Genomic DNA, 21,325 nt, shown 5'->3' with positions numbered 1-21,325 from the left:
TGAAAATATGGTTGTAAAATTAGGTTTACAGATGATTTTATAAACAAAAATTCAGAAGTCATGAATGAAACTATAGATAGATTTGTTTCTCAAAAAAATGTTTATAAAATTGCATCACAGCTGCCATCATTAACAATACACTGAGGAAGAATTTTTCTGAGTAACAAAGTCTTAATGGCTCTAATACCCAAAGAACTTTAAGAAATTAATGAAAACAAGGTAAATGATCAAATGGAAAAATGAAAGAAAAATTAGAAAAACGGCAAAACAGACAATTCACAGAAAAGCAGATACAAATAGCCCATACAATTATGAAAAGATGTTCAACCTTCTTACAGTTCAATGAAATACTAAAGGATCAACAACATGACATTTTATGCCCTTCAGCACTGGCAAAAGTTAAACAGATTGATCATATAAAATGGTGGCAAGAATATGGGGAAACAGTCTCATAAACTACAGATAGATGTAGAAATTGCTAACATGCTACTGAAAAATAATCTGGCAGAACTTATTGAAATGAAAAATATTCAGGCCCTTTGATCCATCAATTCCATTTTTGCAAATGTCTTCTGCAGAAAATAAAAGCAATAGTTTATGATTTATGTGCCAGGTTGTTTATAACAACCTGGCAAAAATGAAACAAAACTGGGACTATACTGAATGTAGAACTATAGAGGCTGGTTGATTGAATTCTGATACATTGCTGTAATGGAATAATATGGAACTTTTAACCAGAATAAGTCAGAGGTTGATCTTTGATTTGATGACTTACAAATAAAATGTCAAGTATATAAGGCTTACTTTATAAAAACAAAATAAAAATAACTCGTGTGTGTGTGTGTATACACACACACACACACACACACGCATCACAGAGATAAGCTGAGAGATTACAGACAAACTATTTGTTGGTGAAGAAATATATGTGCAGTGGTGGGGGCAAAAAGAGTTCTTAATTCACTTAGTTCATGATTCTTGTTTGACGCCTCGAAATAAGCATGTATTGCTTTATAATTTGACCACATTATGTTTGCCATTTAAACAATATTACAGTTTTTTAGAAAAGTAAAACATAGTCTATTAAAATGCATAAAATATTGTCTCTGAATTGTTTTCCTGAAATATGAAAGAAAGAAAACAATCTTCTTTCTAATCTAACTACGTAACAGACAATCCACATGAAAAGTCAATTATATCAACCCACACATGGTTTTTAATTGTGATTACTCTTTATGGTACTCAGCCTATTAAGTGCTTAAATTACCAGATAACAGAATCTATGTTCCTAATAGTGGAAAGTATATTAACAGTATTTTCACTCCTTCTTGTAGCCCAGTTCCAACAATCACATGGATGAAGGTTAATGGTTATATTCCTAGTAAGGCACGTCTGCGGAAATCTCAGGCAGTGCTGGAAATACCAAACGTGCAGCTGGATGATGCAGGCATGTATGAGTGCAGAGCTGAAAACTCACGAGGAAAAAATTCCTTTCGTGGACAGTTACAAGTATACAGTAAGTGTCTTCAGCAAAGCATGATGCGCTCATTCCAAGAATCAAACTGGAAATGCAAACTAATTTGAATTAAATATAATTTATTAGGTACAGTAAAAACCAAGTAATAATTTATAATCTGACTTATTTTGCTTGGCAAAACATCATGTAAAATCACTGTGGACATAGAAATACTTCTAATTAAAAATAAATGTGGCATTATCAGGTTCTTTGTATAACAAAGAGAGCTGATATCCTTAAGAATGAAACATTTCCTGGCACCAAACCTACCCTCTGGCTGGTTAAATATCTTGTAATCTTTAGCTTTTTCTTGCTCTTGCCTGAATTGAGAGATGCAACCTACTGCCCAAGAACCAAATCTTGCCCAGCTATCTTATTTTGTAAATGAAATGTAATTGGAACACAGCTATACTCATTTGTTTATATACTGACTGTCAGCTTTTGCACTGCATAATTAAATTAAAATAGGAGAATTAGGTAGTTGAAATAGAGGCCGGCTAACTTGCAAAGCCTAAAGCGTATTCTCTGTGGTCCTTCACAGAAAAACTGTGCTGACCCCTGGCCTAAATCAATACATCTGGATGTTTAACAGCCTCTCTAGCCTCTGAGTGTTTATTCTGTCCCCAAATGCCAAACAAAGAACTAACCAAGTTGCATGTAAGAATTAGGAAAATCTACTTCAAAAATATCTGCAATCTCATCTTTACTTCTAATTTTCTTCCAAATTGTATCTATTTTTCTTATTTGCTTTTATAATATACACAGTGGGTAAGTGGCAGTACCCCTGTTTCCCAGATGAGGACCCGGAAGCAGACAGGAGCGCATGACGCAGAGCACTGATATAAGCCAGTGCAGATGCTTTCAGTGTGAAGTCATGCACATTGCCTATTCGGCCACATCTGCCGAGCAACTATGACTGTCACTGCATCTCAAGATCAGTGTCCAAGAAAGCTGAATATCCTTTACAGGGACTCAAGAGAGTATTCTGAGATAATCATATCTGAATTCAACTTATTTTCCTTTCCTTATCTCCTGCAGCTCCTTTACTTTAGGAATTCAGCACTCCAACCAAACTGCCCACGCAGTGCACATTTCACTCATTCATTCATTCATTCACTTAATATTTATTATTTTTATTATTACTTATCTGCATATTCCCATACATAGAACTTTGAAGGAACCTGTGGCCCATTAGATGAAAAGTGAACCTCACGTTACGGCACAGCATGCTATCTGCTGTGATAAAGGCATATGCAAAAGATTATGGGAGCACAAGTCTAGGGCATTTACTGGGATGAGTCAGGAAAAGATTTCCAGAGAATTTGTGGCCTTAAAAGCTAAACAGGGGAAAGCATCCTGGAAGGAAGAACTATAGAATCATTTAGAAGTCTGTAAGATTGAAGTACCAGCACTAGTTTGGTTATTTTTAGATCACGAATTATATTTGGATAAAATCCACAAACCAAACTGTTCGTAATTCCTGACAACTAAGTCAACTCTAGCCACAGTAAAAAAAATTCTGTTGCTTCTATACCCCAAGTAACAATGATTAGCATCCAAAAACATGATCCTTATAGCAACAGTGTCAAGTATTACTAGTTCCTCTTTACAGATAAAAAAAAATCTGGTACTGAAGGACAAGTGTACAATCAGAACTTTGCTTTCAAGACAAAAATGCAAGGAGTGCCTGTTACTTTTAAGGCTATTGGGAAAAGTTCCAAATCTCTCTGTTATAAAGAATGGCCCACACCGAAATAAGAATTAGATTTACAGTCTGAAACAGAAGCTCCTATATGGCACTATTCTACTTGTTCCCTCCCCACCCGCACTTGACTTTAGGCAGTTATGTTTGTTAGTAGAAAAGTAGAAAGAATTCCTTTCACTCAGTATCACTGGTGTACCTTTCAGTGAGAGGGGTGCCACCAAGAAACAAACAGTCGGCTCTCCTTGCCACAAACAATTAGACGTGCACTGCAGGGCGGCCAAGTAAGGTCAAACATGTCCAAAGCATGCATCACTTTGGGTAGAGAATAATCAAGACTGTTGACTAGAAAAAGAAACCAGGCCAGCTAGCTTCTTTGGCATAGGTTTCTGACAGTTCGAGATGGTTTCTTGAAACAATGTGGCCTTTCCCTGGAAACTTCCCTGCTCCTGATTTGCCCTGGGCAGTCCTGGTTTCTGGCTGTTGCACTGGGACAATTATGAATCACGCCCAAGTTCACTTCCGAAAGTATTTTGGTTATTACATATTCACCCAGCTCTTGTACTTTTGAAAACTATTGTGTTTGACATGAGGGCTTTTCTCCTCACCCATCAAACTCTAAAATGTAGAAGGAATCATGGCTAACATTTCCACCTGATTGGCAGAGAGAGAACAGCATGATGCATGAATGGTCTACTGTGTCCACGGTTTATAGTTAGAATCTTCTCTCAGTATAATGGATTTCTGTTGAAAGCTCTGTAACCTGAGCTTCACCTATTGTAAGATGTATAGGCAGATACTTTTTATCCAAATGATCAACATTCACAGAATCCTGAAAACACAGGGTCTTTCCTGTGGCTCACTTGCTTCTTGAAAGTGTAATTAAGGGCATGTTTCACATGTTCAGAAGTTAGATACAAAAGATAAACCAAGGTTCTCAGCAATCTTTCTAGTCTCTTGTGTGCCTGTGTGAAATCATTACAAAGTGAGTGCTAATATAGGTAGTAGGGATAAATTCAAGCCATATATTTTATTGTTTATAATTAAGAATCTGTATTATAAATATAAAACAACATAATATAAAGAGGTCTATGGTGGCTAAATAAATAAAAATTAAGGTAAACTTACATGTCTAATATAATATATAATATAAGCAAATAGATCAATACTCAAAAAGAAAAATAATGCTTTCACTAGCAAAAAATTAATACACAAAATTTTGGTAATTATTTGAACCTTAGAAAAAGTGCATACTTATTCTGTGTGAGTAGAATTGAGTAGTTTTACAGGTAAGATAATTTCTTTAATTATTTCTGTCTCCTCTAGTTTCTTATGATTAATCAAAAAGATCGCATTTTAACTAGTCACACAAAATTTTTAGTCTTTATATTTCTAATATAAGTTGAATCTTGTTAACATGCTCAATTAAAATGAAAAAGCGAAAAAATAAAAGGAAGAAAGAAGTAACAGGAAAAGAAGGAAGGAACTCAACAATTTTAAGGAGTTTTATAAAGAGCTTTCATAATAGGAGGTATTTTATGTACAAATAAATCTGTGTTTTTAAATATATATTATGTGCTTCACTAACTAGTAATTTGTCACTGTCACTATGATCACTGTATAGTTTATATTTACAATTTAGACTAGAAATATATCAGCATGAAAATATAAATGTAACCAAGGTGCTTTAAAGAAAATTACATTTCATTGTACTGTGTCCAGTAAGGAATGCAGTTTTATTTTTAGTGTAGTGTAGTATAACAGATTTCCTTATTCTTGTAAAATCCATGGACAGTATCCTCACAATTTTGATGGCTTCCACTGTCTGCAATTTGATGATAAGCTTTTTCAAGACAAAGCCTTTTGTTTGTTTTGCTCATTTTTCCTATTTTCAGAAATGTTGGCATTCAGTATTAGGTTCAGCACAGAGTGGATAATTTTTATCATAACTCCAAACTATTGTAAAGAGTAATGCTTAGACATGCATACCATTCTTCCAGATAGTCTGTAACGGGGAGATGGAAGTCAGAGAAACTAAAGTAGTTTCTGGGACCTAAAGTAGTTTGGGTAGTATTCTCTACCCAAAGTGATGCATGCTTTGGACATGTTTGACCTTACACAGTTGATGAAGGGAACAAATAATTGGCCACAAGTTTATGTTTTAGACACTAGTACACTACTTTTAATACATTAACTCACAACCACCTTCAGGAATTAGTATTCCTGCTTGACAGATGGGGAAAGTAAGGCCTAGACAGGTTAAGGAGCTTATGACTGAAGGTTCCATTAATAATAAACATAGAACCAGATTCCAGCTTCAAACTGGCAATAACACCAGAATTCAATTCCTAACTGTAGGATGCTGCCTCTCCGTGAATTGCTGAGGATCAGATCCAAGGCCTGGGATGAGGACAGAATGGAGAGTAATTAATTCCCATTTATTCCTTTTTGTTAATGTTAGAGAAAACTGCTATATCAAGGACCTTGTAATTAGTCTTCATTCTCTTTTTTTTCTTTTCTTCAGAGATGTGTTTTTGTGTATTAGGCATGATTTTTAAAGGTGTTGTAGCTATTAAAATACATTAAATATTTACCTCAGAAAGTAATATAAAATTGCATATTCCTGATTAGTAATTTCATAGATAAAGAAAACACTTTTAGATCCCATTTCTTTAGAGAAAATTTCTTACCTTAAGGTCTGTTATTATGAAAATGATATCAAAACTTGATACCACAGTTGATAGAAGATGAAATTCAACTCAAGCATGGGCAATGGGTTGAGGTGGAAAAGTAACCAATATTTATTCTACTCAATCATCATAGCCCACTGAAATAGGAATTATCATCTACAGCTTATAGATGAGACTCATTAAAGTTGAATAACTCATTCATGTCCACATACTATGGCGAGGGCATGGCAGCACTGGGGCTTGAAGCTACCTTTACTCCCAACTTTATAATATTTCCATTATACCATGTCTCCTCTCAGGGGCCCACAGTTTAAAGTCCTAATATTGAAAATGATCTATATAGATAAAATATGTTGACTTCTCAACACTTAAGAGGCCAGTAACAGTCAGCATTTATCAATAGAGATTTTCAGAATTTCTAATGACAAGAGATAATAAGCAAAAGTTTCTCTATGCCCATCTGCTTAGTATTTTAAAAATGTAACCTGGAGACTGACGTGAAGCTCAAATCTATTACATAAGCACTGCTGGGATACGGTGCATCTGGTGAGAGTGTAAGAGCTTCTGGGCTTAAAATGCCATATGGCACTTCAATTTTTCACATTCTAAAATAACTGGCCTGACAAAACCTAGATAAGAGAAATTACTAGCTATTTTTTTTAATACGGGGGGCAGTGTATTATGCCATTTTTATTTGTGGAATTGTTGGTAGAGTGAATTTGAATAATATTTTAACTGCATGTCTGTCTCATTCACTAGATTTTGATGTGAGAGCAAACAGTGCTGTATTTATCTTTGTACCTTCAGTGCTAAGCATTGCACTGTTAGGGGTGTCCAATAAATATTTGAAAAGAAAGGAGAGCAGGAATTGTTTCTTTTTAATTTCATTGATCACTTGTGGATTCCTATGCCAAATTCATTTCGGAATCAGGACGCTAAATTCCATCCATATTATAGAGTAATCCAAAATATGTTTAAAGAAATATTATTTTGATCTCTATTTTTTCTTTGCCCTGTGACACAATCTGTTTTAATTTAATAATTCTTTCTTCCTAATAGTTTATTTTAGTAACTTTTATATGTCTTTTCAATTTCTTTTTAACTCCCTTTTTACATTAAGAGATATACCAAATATCACTAACCAATATCCTGTTATCAGCTCTTATATGTGGGTTGGTGTCTAAAGTATATATATATATGTCATGTCACCTCTGCTCTGATGGTCTCACTGTCAAGCTGGATGCCAAGCCATAGACAAATAAAAAATTCAGTAACTGTTTAAAACAGCAACAAAGAGAAATCACAAACTACTATGCAAGTATTCTCCAAGTGAATAAGAACAATAGGTGTCCAGAGAAGGTGTGAATGACTTCTCTTTGAGGTTAGGATTAATAAACTTTATATAATTTATTTTTAAATAGGAGCATAATTGACATACAAAATCCTGTTCATTTCAGGCGCGCATCATAGTAATTCCATAGTTCATACATTATGAAATAACCCCTATGGTAACTTGAGCTACCATCTTCAACATGCAAAGTTATTACAGTATTTTTTACTATATTCCCCATGCTGTACATTACATCCCCATGATTTGTTTATTTTATAACTGGAAGTTCGTGCTTCTAAATTCCCTTCACCTATTTTGCCTACCCCCAAACTGCTTCCCCCTTTGGGGATCAAAAGTTTGTTTCTGTGAGTCTATTTCCCTTTTGTTTTGTTGTTTTGATTCCCCATATTAGTGAAATTATATGGTGTTTGTCTTTATGTGACTTATTTCACTTAGTAAAATAGCCTCCAGGACAATCCATGTTGTAGCAAAAGGAAAGATTTCATTATTTTTTATGGTTGAGTACTATTCCATAGTTTGTGTGTGCCTCCTCTTCTTTACCCATTTGTCTATCAGTGAACACTGCCATTGTTTTCATATCTCAGCTATTATAAATAATGCTGCAGTGAACATGAGGGTGCATATACCTCTTCAAATTGTCGTTTCCATTTTCTTCAGATAAATGCCCAGAAATACACTTATTGAATTGTGTAGTGGCTCTACTTCTAGTTTTTTGAGGAACCTCCCTAGTGTTTTCTATAGTGTTTACAACAATTTACATTTCCACCAACTGTGTGTTGAGGGTTCCTTTTCTCCACATTCTTGCCAACACTTGTTGTTTTTTTAAATCTTTTTGATATTAGCCATTCTGACTGTTGTGAGTTGTGGTTTTAATTTACATTTCCCTGATGATTAGTAATGCTGAGAATATTTTCATGGGCTTGTTAGTCAACTTGTCTTTGGAAGAATGTCTGTTCAATGAATGTCCTCTGCCCATTTTTAATTGGGTTGTTTGTTTTTTTGATATTATGAATGTTCAAATGTTTTGAATGTCCAAAGAATGTCCTCTGCCAATTTTTTATTTGGTTGTTTGTTTGTTTGATATTAAACTGTGTAAGTTCTATATGTATTTTGAATATTTGACCCTTATTGGATGTATGATTTGCAAATATCTTCTCCCACTAAGTAGGTTGTTTTTTTTGTTCTGCTGATGGTGGCCTTCCTGTGCAAAAACTCTTTAGTTTGGTGTGGTCCCATTTGTTTATTTTAGCTTTTGTGGTCCTTGCCTGAGGAGACTGGTCCAAAATTCTAGGTCAGAACTTACTGCCTATGCTTTCTTATTGGAGTTTTATGGTGTTAGGTTTTACATTCAAGCCTTTAGTCTATTTTTATTTTATGTTTGTATATGGTGTAAGATAGTGGTCAGTTTCATTGTGTTGTATGTAGCTGTCCAGTTTTCACCATCATACACTAAAGAGACTGTCTTTTCTCCATCATATACTATTCTTGCCTCCTTTGTCATATATTAATTAACCGTATGTGCATAGGTTTATTTCTGGATTTTTTATTTTATTCTATTGAATTTTGTCTGTTTTCAATTCAGCACCACACTGTTTTGATTACTATAGCTTTGTAGAATAGTTGGAAATCAGAAAGCATGATACCTTTAGCTTTCTTCTTTCTTAAGATTGCTTTGGCTATTCAGGGTCTTTTGTGGTACCATACACATTTTAGATTTATTTGTTGTAGTTCTATGAAAAATGTCATTGGCATTTTGATGAGGATTGCATTAAATTTGATGAGGATTGCAGTAGTATGGACATTTTAACAATATTCTTCCATCCATGAACCCAGTACCTTTTCATTCATTTGTGTCACCTTCAACTTTTTTCATTGATTTCTTATAGCTTTCAGAGGACAATCTTTCATTTACTTGGTAAATTTATTACAAGGTATTTTATTCTTTTTGTTTTCTTATTTCACTTTCTGATAGCTCATTATTAGTGTGCAGAAGTGAAATCAATTTTTGCATGTTAATTTTGTATCCTGCAACTTCACTGAATTCATTTATTAGTTCTAGTGGTTTTCCTGGTGGAGTCTTCATGATTTTCTTATATAGTATCATTTCATCTTCAACTGGTAACAGTTTTTCTTCTACCTTTCCATTTTGGATGCCTTTTATTTCTTTTTCTTTTCAACTTGCAGTGACTATGACTTCCAATACAATGTTGTATAAAAGTGGCTATAGTGGGCATCCTTTCTTTATTCCTGATCTTAAAGGAAAGCTTTTAGCTTTTCATCATTAAGTATAATGTTAGCTATATTTATCATATTTGGTTTTTATTATTTTGAGGTACTTTCCTTCTATACAAACTGTGTTGAGAGGATTTTTTTTATGTTGAATTTTATCAAATATTTTTTTGCATCATTGAGATGATCATGTAATTTTTATCGTTCCATTGTCAATGTGGTGTATTACGTGGACTGATTTGTGAATGTTGAATCATCCATGCATTCCTGGAATAAATTCCACTTGATCATGGTATATCATTCTTTTAATGTATTGTTGAATTCAGTTTGCTAATAATTTGTTGAGGATTTTTGCTTCTATTTTCATCCGAGATATTTCCTTGTAATTTTCTTTTTTTTGTGATGTCTGTCCAGTCTTGGTATTAGGGTAATGCTGATTTCATAGAATGGGTTTGGAAGCATTCCCTCCTCTCAAATTTTTGGGATAATTTGAGAATAATAGGCACTAATGCTTCTTAAGTGTTTCGTAGAATTACCAGTGAAGCCACCTGGTACTGGAATTTTTTTGTGGGGATAATTTTTAAATGATTTATTCAATTTCATTACTTCTGGTTGGTTCTTTTCTGATTGCCTATTTCTTCATGATTCAGTGTTGGAAGGGTGTATGTTTCTACCTATGTATACACTTCTAGGTTTACCAATTTGTTAGTGTATAGTTATTTATAGCAGTCTAAAGGTCTGGCAATTTTGTTAATTTTTTCATAGAACCATCTTTTATCTTTTCATCTTTTCTATTGCTTATTTAGTCTCTATTTAATGTATTTCTGCTCTGAATTTTATAATTTCCTTCCTTCTACTAATTTTGAACTTTGTTCTTCTTTTCCTAGTTCCTTATGATGTAAAGTAAGATTGTTTATCTGGGATTTTTCTTGTTTCTTGGGGAAACCGATATCTCTGTGAACTTCCCTTACTACTGCCTTTGCTGCAACACATAGATTGTGTAAAGTTGTGTTCACATTTTTATTTGTCTCAAGATATTTTTTGATTTCCTTGTTGACCATTGGTTGTTTAGTAGCATGTTGTTTAGTATCCACGTGTTTGTGTTTTTTCAGTTTTCTTCCTGTAGTTGATGTCCAGTTTTACACCATTGTGGTCAGAAAAGATTCATAACATGATTTCAATCTTCTTGAATTTACTGAGACTTATTTTGTAGTCTAACATATGATCTATCCTAGAGAATGCTCCATATGTACTTGGAAAGAATGTGTATTTTTAAGTTTCTGGGTAGACTGTGTGTACCTGGTAGCTTCACCTGGCCAACTGGGGCTGAAGTGAGCACAGGCCAGGTTGGGGAGGCACTGGAGGCATGTTATGCCAAGGCCCCCTTGGCAGTTCAGCTGGGGCTGGAGCAGATATACCCCAGGGAATCCCAAGGTGCACAGCACTGGGGCTGCCTGGACAGGATGGTTGGTACTAGAACAGGGAGGGCTGGAGGATCCCTGGGTATGCCCTGCCAGTCACTCTGAGGGGCCGCCCTAGCAGGCCAGCAGGAGCACCTGGACCCTACTCCCACTCATGCTTTCAAGGTAGAGAAGAAAATTAAAAAATGGTACTCACTGGCCCCTCCAACCCTGTTGAGAGTTCCAACAGTTCCCTGTCCATTTGCACACACCCTAATGTTAGTTAAGTGGACTTACTCCAACTTACAGTCTAGTTGCCCTTTAAACTGCTGCTTTTTGACTCCACCCCAGGGTAGGAAAGGTTGTGTGCAGGCCCCTCTGTGATATCCCTCCCTAATACAGGTCACCAAGTCAAGGGTGGGCGTCCATCACTACCATGTCTCTGTCTCTCCTGTTCTTCTCTATGTGCCCCTCTATACATGTTGTGCAGAAGCTGTTCAATCAGCTGTCAGTTCTTTAAGGAGGAATTGCTGCATGTGTGTGTGCATAGATCCAGTGTGTCCTTGGGGGGAGGTGAGTTCAGAGTAATCCTATTCTGCCATCCAAACCTTATATAATTTATACTGAACCTTGAATTATGAACAGAATTAAAAGACAGACAAGATTGCAGAATGAGAGCATCCCATGTGCATTGAAAATTTTGAGGGAGATGCAGGGTGTGCTTGGGAGACAGCAAATCCATCTACTTGGCTTACAGGAGCCATGCATAATATGAAGTAGTTGGCAAAGTAGAGTAGGAAAGTTTAAAGAAAGTCCTAATAAGAAAGTAGAGTTTAATATTACTTTTGTGTCTCACTATTGCTATCAGTATTTTTAGCATATATCATGTGTAAATATAAAGAGACTGACTTTGTAAACCAGTTACAAAAATCAGGATCAATATTTGAAGCTTACCTTGAAAGATTTTTGAATGATAACTTCTAGGCCTAAAGTCGATTCACAGAATATATTCTGAGGCTTACAAATCCTGATTATGCCAAAGTAGGACTCCTTAAAGACTGGTATATTGGTAAGAGGACCAGTGAGCTACTAAAAATTAAATTCCCATTTAGAGATAAGTAGAAAGTTAAACACACTAGGAATATAGGAAATGCTTCCAGTTCATTTTTTTTTTAATCTGCCAGAGTGGAATGGGAGAAATGTATGCTCCCTGGAATCAGAAATAATTTATTTTTAAGGTAGTTTCTTTCCCTTACTGTGTGACCTTAGTTAAATTTCCTGAAGCTCTCTGAGGCAGTTTCCTGATTCATAAAATGAAATGTTTGTTTTCAGATTCAGCATTACAGGCATTCATTGACAACTTAGCTCAGTGTCTAGGACTAGCATTTAATAAATGGCAGCACTTTCTTATTTTTTTTCCTCCCATCTTAGGTTTTGGACATCTGTTGTTCCTTTAGACCCCACTATTCGTGCAGTTTCCTTCAGCACATCTTCTTTACTTTCTTATGCTATCCTTTCCTGTGGCGTTGACTTTAGACCTCTATCATGGTATAAACTATTGAAACATAGGATATAGATGTTCTTGTATCTCTAGCAGTCTCTATCTCATCAAAGAGAAGACAATTTAACCTGCACCTATACATTTCATACCATTATAGCATCACCTCTTTCTTGATGATGAAAATATTTTTTCTTTGTTGTAATTTGGTAAGCTTTTAAATATATATATATATATATATATATATATATATATTTGAAGAATTCTAGTAAATATAGAAAAATTTACACCAAGTGCAATTTGAATTTAGAAGCTATTTTTCCAGTCATTTAGGTTCAATTAAGAAAAACAAAGAGTAGAGCAGTTATTCAGTAAATGGACATGTTGTATTACTTCAACCTGTGCCAGTACTGCCACAATTCTTGGAAAAGGTAATACCTCTAAGTGCCTGACTTCCTACTGCACAAGTTCTATTGCTTTGGGGAGAATCTAACCACTTTCTATGAACTGGATAAAACAATAAGATACGTTTCATTGGTTTACAAAAGTGTTTTAATTTATCAAAATATCAATCATCACTAGTGTATTATTTTTACAAAGCAAACGGAGTTTTGTATATAATGCAGTGCTGTGCCACTTCCAACCATCTATAGTGATGTGAACTGATACAATATTCTAATTCAGTGAATATTTCCATATGAATTTGGAACTTGGTAAAGTGTTTGAGAAATGAAATCACCCTTCCTTAATGCTTAAACTCTAACAGCTTACCCACACTGGGTAGAAAAACTGAATGACACTCAATTAGACAGCGGAAGCCCTCTCCGATGGGAATGTAAGGCTACTGGAAAACCCAGACCCACATACCGTTGGCTGAAGAATGGGATGCCCCTCCTGCCTCAGGTACTGTTGGGAACTATTAACCTGCTCCAGGGTAATTTTAGCAGGATAAAAGGCCATGTCTTACTTATGCTTTTAATTTGGAGAAAGAAATATAACACATATATGAACAAATTTTTCTTTTTCTTTTGACATTTCATTACTTTTTCATAATACATTGTTTTTTAAATATTGTTGAATACTATAAATTCAATTTTATTCAATTTTATTTTATTGACTATTTTATTCAATCCTATGAGTTTCCTATATAGCAAAATATCAATAATTATCATAGACATTGCCATTTCTAGCTGAATGTTAGATAGCACTAGCTTTTTGTCATCACTTTGCAGATGATGGAGTTAATCTCAAGAAAGTAATGTGATTTGGTCACGTAACTGGTAAGAGATGAGTTGGAGCAGAATCCTAGTCTTCTGTATCCTGGGCAGGTTCTTTTTGTGACATCCTGCTACTTATAGACTTAACTCTCTTTTTAGTAAATCTACTGAATGTTTTCAAAAACAACTTAATATGTACTGGATTTGAAAATAAATCATATATTACTTATTTTTGGAATGATGGTAATAGTTTTAGCTCTTTTTCTGTTTGGGCAGAAGAGAAATTATGGCCAAAATGGAGGGGAAGCGTATAAAGTTGAAACTCCAGATACAGGTTCAGCCCAGGTCCCGCCACTATTACGTGGCATCTTGTCTGTCATTTACTTCTTGGGGTTTCAGTTTGCTCCTTTGTGAAATGAAGAGATCAGATCAGATCATCCCCACAGCCCAATTCCAACACTCCCTTCCCCTAAAACTGGTTAGGCCAAAACAAAACACCATTACACAAAAAGGCAGACACAAAGAAAAGGAACTACAGAACTGTTAAAGAAAACTGAGGGGCTGGGGATTCTAAGACATTGATTTATTGTCTCTTTCTCTCTAATTCTCCTAGGGATACCATATAACCCTTGAGAAGGGACTCTGATGGTCAGATTTTCTACTCCCAGCATCCAAGTAAACTCCACTAGCAGATAATATGTGTGCAAAGTGAATGAGTTTATTTTTAAAACTATGTCAAATTAGTATCTGTTGATAGGCAAAGCACTGTTCCCTAAAATTAAAAGAATGATCTGCTGACATTCAGTAAACTAGACATGCTGTTGTTTAACATTTAAAATTTTAAACTTTTTTTTGAAATGTGCTCTTGGCCTCAGTTTACCTCAATTTGCACATGGCTCGATTTTTTGACTTCTGTATTAGGTTTCATCTGATAATGAAGTTTACATTTTCTGACCAATAATTTCATACAGAATCTACTTACAGGGCAATTTTTTATTTATGCTACTTTGTTGGAAAGTGAGAGAAAAGGCAAACTCCTGACCAGATCAGTACAGTAAATAGATTCTTGTTATGACCTGGGCATTTTAACCCTGATCCGACATGTTTCTAGCTGCAGTCCTTTCCACCATGTGAATCCCCATTTCCCCTTTTGTAAAATGAATTTAAATAAAAGTATCATGTCAAGCAGCTCTGTTTAAAAACAAAACTAAAGCTAAAACTCAAAATCATAATTATAGGAAAATACAGGTATAATTTCTTTTTTGACCACGGAATGATTATAATTTACAAAAGACATGTTATCATAAAATAATGAACAGTAAATTTGTGTTGTTAATTGGTCAAATAATGTTTGTGTTAATTGGAGGTTTTTTTTTCCTTGATCTAGGAGAGATTACCTGCAAAATTTGCATGATTTGTTCACTTTCTATATGTAATTTATTTTATTCCATTATAGAGCAGGGTTGAGATGGTTAATGGAGTATTAATGATCAACCATGTGAATCAATCAGATGCTGGAATGTATCAGTGTTTGGCTGAAAATAAATATGGAGCCATTTATGCAAGTGCTGAACTGAAGATTCTAGGTATGCAGTTTCTAAATAAATAAATAAATAAGAGAAAGTGTTGCTTCTTCCCATGCTTTAATTCTTGCTACACTGACATTTTATGATGTGACCATAAAAACCTATTTTATAGCTTGAAAAGAAATACTATGTCTTGCTGATATATACGTCTTAAGCTTTAGGGAACAGGCTTACATTGTGTACAGTTCCTCCCCTAACTTTTTTATGAGGTTTTTCTAACTTTAGTTTTAATTTTAACAAGTTTCCACAATATTTCTGTGGTATCAAAATGAAAAGAAATATATGTTAACTTTTAATGTCTTGAATGTGTAGGGGGTCAGAATGTAGATTTTTAGCAGCCTCTCTGTGCTTCCATAACAATACCAGTATTTTTTTCAAGCAGCTCTTGCCAACCGGTAGTCATATGAATAAAATATTATGAAATATCCATGAAACTGTCAGATTGGTATAAATAATTGTTTCAGATACAATAGACTTGTAGACATATCTTTCAGATTCTCTTTAAGATCCAAAGTATTTCTTTTTTATTTGTATCGGTCTCTGTGTCACGTATTCTTTTAATCCGGTATCCTCAACTACAGCTGCCCATGGAATCAGTTGGAGAGCTTTCTTTAATCAAAAGTATCTCCATAAAAATCTAGTTAAAACAATATTAATATTAATGAGTGGGTGAAACGTAGGTGAATAATTGCAACCCTTTCATTGAAATTTAAATAATTTGCTTTTTAAAAGTGTATTTCTTTAAAAACTACATTCAATTTTGTACAATATTAAAGTAAAAATATGCATTAAGACTCACAGATAGAAAATGGATGACACAGGATTGCGTTTTCCACAAGTAACCTCCATTTTTCCAAAGGAAGCCCAAAGTAGACTTCCTCTGCCAGCCAGCCCCTTTGCCTTTTGCCCAAAGCACTCATGAGTCTTTCAGAATTAAAGTTGATAATCATAAATAAGGCATGTCAATTTTTGAAACAGGCTTTGTGGGCCCCGTATTGTATGAATTCGTCACCTGCTGATGGAAAGAACAGCCAATAAAGTATCAATTATTAGTAAGTTAAAATTTGAGTTAGTGTCTTTTACATGTGTAGATATCCTATGATTTTTTCAGAAATGTATCCCAGAAGAAAAAGTTGTAAAATCTTGATCAGTCATCCATTAAAAGTTATTGTCATTGCTTCTGGTAGAATTTCCATTTTCTTTTTCATAGCTTCAGCCCCTACTTTTGCACTGAACCAACTGAAGAAAACAGTAATTGTTACCAAAGGCCAAGAAGTCATCATAGAGTGCAAACCCCAAGGCTCTCCGAAACCTACCATCTCTTGGAAGAAGGGAGACAAAGCAGTTAAAGAGAACAAAAGGTTAGAAATCTCTTTCATAATCCAGACTATTAACACCAGACTTTTTTTGAAGTTGCAGATGGTGCACACAAAGTATACAAGAAAGTGTTTTGCAGTAATTGGGAAATGTATTTCATGAAATGATTGAAATATGGGTTTCTGTATATAGTCAGTTGAAAAGGACCCAAAGTTCTAATTCATTATGGTCAGACTTCTTTGCTTCTGTGATATTTCAGTACCAGCTGGGAATTTTCACCAGGTTCTGAAGAAAACAAAAACTTTCATTAAACTATTTATCTTTGGTTTTCATTTTGGGTCTGCAGATTTGGGGATTCACAAGTTATCTATGATTTACAAGTTGTGCTCTCATCATAATATTAATATTAAAAATAATATACACATATTCTTGATCTTCCAGACAATCACTTTATGACAGAATACTTCCAAGTAAAATGTGTGTGCCTATGTTTGCATTTTTTGTTTTCAGTCATATTTAGGCAAAATATTATAAGTTCACTTCAGTTGCCACAGGAAATGAGAAATGTACAGAGGAATATTTAGCATGTAAAGCTTTGTCTGTGGTAAGCAAAGCCAAAGGACATCCTAGGGGTCCAAATGGAGGAAACTGATGACAGAGTAAAATCATGACATGACAGGCTATGTATGCCACGTTCAGAGGTCCCATACTCTACCAATCATTACCATACTGGTGTTGCAAATGGTGATTCAGCTTCGACAAAATAATATTCCTCCACTATGTTAAAATAATGTTGAATATATTGTTTCAGAATTTTGTTTTTCATTTGATCTGTAAGGATAATGATTTTATGCCTTGTTTTATGTTTGTATCTAAATAATAACAGTTAAAATAATTTAAGTCACATTAGGGTCTATTTGAATAAATTTTTAAGTAATTTTAGAATATTTTGAAATATTTGGGAATTTTCTTTAGACTATTTTTGTTTCCCATTCAAGTCTGAGAAACTCGAATTTAAATTGCCAATCTCAAGTGAAATAATCTGCAGAGTGTTTGGGTTCAGTTCAGTCCCAAGGATCCATGCCATTTGGAAAGGGTAATCACCTAAGATTGACATGACTTGCACTGGGCATCTTGTTTTGAACAAGAATTTGTCTTCCTTAGTTGGGGGAGAATGGGGATAGGAGGTAAAATCACAAACTGAGAGATTAGTATTGCATATGGTTGAATTGAATTTTTTTGTATTGTTGTTCATAGAAATATTTGCAAGAACTGACACAAACCTTACTAAAACAGGAGAAAAAATTACAGTAAGAACAAATAATTTACAGTGTTTGGTTAATCATTTTTTCTGAATGTATCGAACATTTTTATATCATCAAAATGTATATACCCTGTCAGTGCATGCCATTACATTTGTAATGCATTACTTTATTTTATGTTTGTGGGTGGCGCATGAGCCTTGTCCTACTTATTTTAATTTCCCATAGAATGTTCCTCATCAACTATTCATAAACATCATATTGTGAGTTTAAAATTTTAGGTGGCATCTCTTTTTTTAAATCAAATATATTGATATAGGAACAGGATTGTGAGTTTTCTGTGATAAAAAATATATAAACATAACAGAGTTTTTTATTTTCCGTAAGTTGAAAAATGCAATTTGTGAATTTTTCCAGTTTTCTGATACTTTTTCTCTTCTCTTAACTAATCCCTTGGGTGAGTGAGACAAATACATTGGCCTCAAATTCGGATCATTCAGTGTTTTCAGATATCAATACTGCTGGTCAAAGTGCTATTCAGAAAAGAGGCTAAAATATGAAATTTTTGTGTTATTTAGTAAAAGCAAAAGTTAGGCACATTTACTTACCATTTTGCTTACTCTGACCTATAGATTGTAACCTACTTTAATTTAATAACTTCAGAGGTGGAGTGCATTTTTTAAAATCTTGGTATCATTAATATACAATCACATGAGCAACATTGTGGTTACTAGATTCCCCCCATTATCAAGTTCCCCCAACATACCCCATTGCAGTCACTGTCCATCAGCATAGTAAGATGCTATAGAGTCACTACTTGTCTTCTCTGTGCTATACTGCCTTCCCCATGCCACCCCCTGCCCCAACGTTACATGTACTAATCATAATGCACCTTAATCCCCTTCTCCCTCCCTTCCCACCCATCCTCCCCAGTTCCTTTCCCTTTGGTAACTGTCAGTCCATTCTTGGGTTCTGTGAGTCTGTTGCTGTTTTGTTCCTTCAGGTTTTGCTTTGTTCTTAGGAGATTTCACTCATCTGATACTTGTCTTTCTCCACCTGGTTTATTTCACCCTTTAGCTCCATCCATGTTGTTGGAAATGGTAGGATTTTTCCTCTTCTTATGGCTGAGTAGTATTCCATTGTGTATATGTACCACATCTTCTTTATCCATTCATCTACTGATGGACACTTAGGTTGCTTCCATTTCTTGGCTATTGTAAATAGTGCTGCAATAAACATAGGGGTGCATATGTCTTTTTGAAACTGGAATACTGCATTCTTAGGGTGGATTCCTAGGAGTGGAATTCCTGGATCAAATGGTATTTCTATTTTTAATTTTTTGAGGAAACTCCATACTGCTTTCCACAATGGTTGAACTAGCTTACATTCCCACCAGCATTGTAGGAGGGTTCGCCTTTCTCCACATGCTCACCAGCATTTGTTGTTCTTAGTCTTTTCGATACTGGCCATCCTAACTGGTGTGAGGTGATATCTCATTGTGGTTTTATTTGCATTTCTCTGATAATTAGCAATGTGGAGCATCTTTTCATGTGCCTGTTGGCCATCTGAATTTATTCTTTAAAGAAGTGTCTGTTCATATCCTCTGCCCATTTTTTAATCGGGTTATTTGCTTTTTGGGTGTTGAGGCATGTAAGTTCTTTATATATTTTGGATGTTAACCCGTTGTCGGATACGTCATTTACAAATATATTCTCCCATGTAGAGTGCATTTTTACATTTAAAATTGACAGAAACACTTGCAAAATACCATTTTTACTAATGTACAATTTTCTACCTTATTGGGAAGTCCCAGATTTCATGAAAAATACAATCTAGTTGGATATGAAAAACAGTAAACACTCAAGTATCAAAATAAGAGGCTAAGGTTTCAATAACAACAGAAAGATTTCATAAAGCAGTATAAGAAGCACACATAGATATTTGGAAAACTATACATACATTTTAAAACTGTGCATGTAAATGTGAAAAATTAAAATTTCAATGTATTTTACATTCATTAAAATAAGATGTTACATATGACTTAATTTATTATAAAAATTTTAGTGCACCTTGCTCTGTTATAAAGTACACGAACCATTTGATAAAAGTTGTAAATATAAATTTAAGTGCAAAGGGAGATAGAAAATGTTAAGGCTTTGAAAAGTTTGTGTCATATATTTCACTTTGGGGCTACATTTTCTATCATGGTTTATTTTATTGGAGTATAAGTACATTCACCATTCACATAATCTATATCAGATATGTTCCCCACTCATCCAACCTACAAAAACTGGAAAAAAATATTTGAATGAATTAATTAACCTTTCCCTTTATTCACAATTTTCAGTTATTTTGGGTTCAATTCAAAATAAAAATTGAAAAAGCAAGTGACAATTTCCTATATGGGCAAATAAAGACTAGTATAATACAGGCAAAAGAGAGTTAAAGTCATAATGCATTATAAAAGAAACATTTGAATGTGAGAAATGTAGCATTTTTTAAAGCATAGCATTATGTACAAAGCAATGGCATAAAAATGTAATGAAAGACTTTAATTGCAGAAAAATGTTATCTAATCATTTGAAAACATGGGAAACTCAAAAAATAAAGACTCGAGTTAACTACAATTTAAATCTAAATTGTAAATGAAATGTTAATACAACAAAGGTTATTAATCAACCACTTGTTTTATCAACACTGCCAAATAACTCATTGTCTTAGCCTTTTGTGCCAAATTTTGATTGAGTTTTCCAAGTATGGTTTTATTTTGTTTGTTTTTGAAGAAGGCCTTCAAAACAGTCTTTTTAAAAAAAAATCTGTTTCACTAAAGGCATATATAAATCATTATCCTAAAATTTAAAACTCAGTAAGTAGTATCTAGACTATAATATCACTTTCAGGAGAAATTTATTAGCAAATTAGTTGCTTGCTTATATATTACAAAATATTTCATTCATTTGGTCCTAAATGATGCTCCTAAAGTATATAAGAAAATAGGTTGTTGGTGCTTGTGTGTTGTTTGTTGTTTATATCACAGAATGTTCAATGTTAACTGCTGCTCAAACAGTAAATCATTATTATTAATAGTGATGATGACTGCTTATAAGTCTATGCCATTTATAATTTATAAAACACTTGAACATTGTGGGTAACAGTATAACCCAGTGTATAAAACAGGACTTAGTTTCTCGGCTCATCCTGCAGACTATGAGGGCAAAAGTTAATTTATTTCCTTACTTATAAAATTAGAATCCAAAAGAGTAATGTTGGGTTTTGAGAACTGAATGAAATTTTGTATGTAAAATTTCTGGCTGGTGTATGGCAATTATAAGTGCTCCGTGAATGTTATTTGTGTTAATGATGTTGCTTCTGATGGTAGTGAGGGTCGTGGTAATGATGCTGACATTTGAACTTATGAATCTTTGAATGCTGGCATCAGTATTGGTTACAAATAGTTCTGGAAATTGTTACCACTCCACTTTTCTTTCTTTAGTAATCAAGGGAAAGGATACCTAAGATTTAAGTCATTATCTGGGATTAAAAGAGTCTTTTATATC

General features: G+C 34.2%; 1 protein-coding gene across 2 annotated transcripts in view; it reads left to right on the top strand.

Annotated features, from left to right (window-relative positions):
* CNTN5 (contactin 5) overlaps positions 1–21,325 on the top strand; it is a 1,232,567-nt gene that overhangs the window by 981,634 nt on the left and 229,608 nt on the right. For both annotated transcript variants that reach the window (XM_073239418.1, XM_037025637.2), the window contains 4 exons: positions 1,335–1,516; positions 13,153–13,289; positions 15,060–15,189; positions 16,400–16,550. In XM_073239418.1, the coding sequence (XP_073095519.1) occupies positions 1,335–1,516; positions 13,153–13,289; positions 15,060–15,189; positions 16,400–16,550 (600 nt within the window). The remainder of the gene's footprint in view (positions 1–1,334; positions 1,517–13,152; positions 13,290–15,059; positions 15,190–16,399; positions 16,551–21,325) is intronic.

The sequence above is a fragment of the Manis javanica genome, chromosome 6 (genome assembly GCF_040802235.1).
Source record: "Manis javanica isolate MJ-LG chromosome 6, MJ_LKY, whole genome shotgun sequence".
NCBI classification, from domain to species: Eukaryota; Metazoa; Chordata; class Mammalia; order Pholidota; family Manidae; genus Manis; species Manis javanica.
The sequence above is the reverse complement of the archived record's forward strand: the minus strand, read 5'-3'. Positions and strand labels throughout refer to the sequence as shown.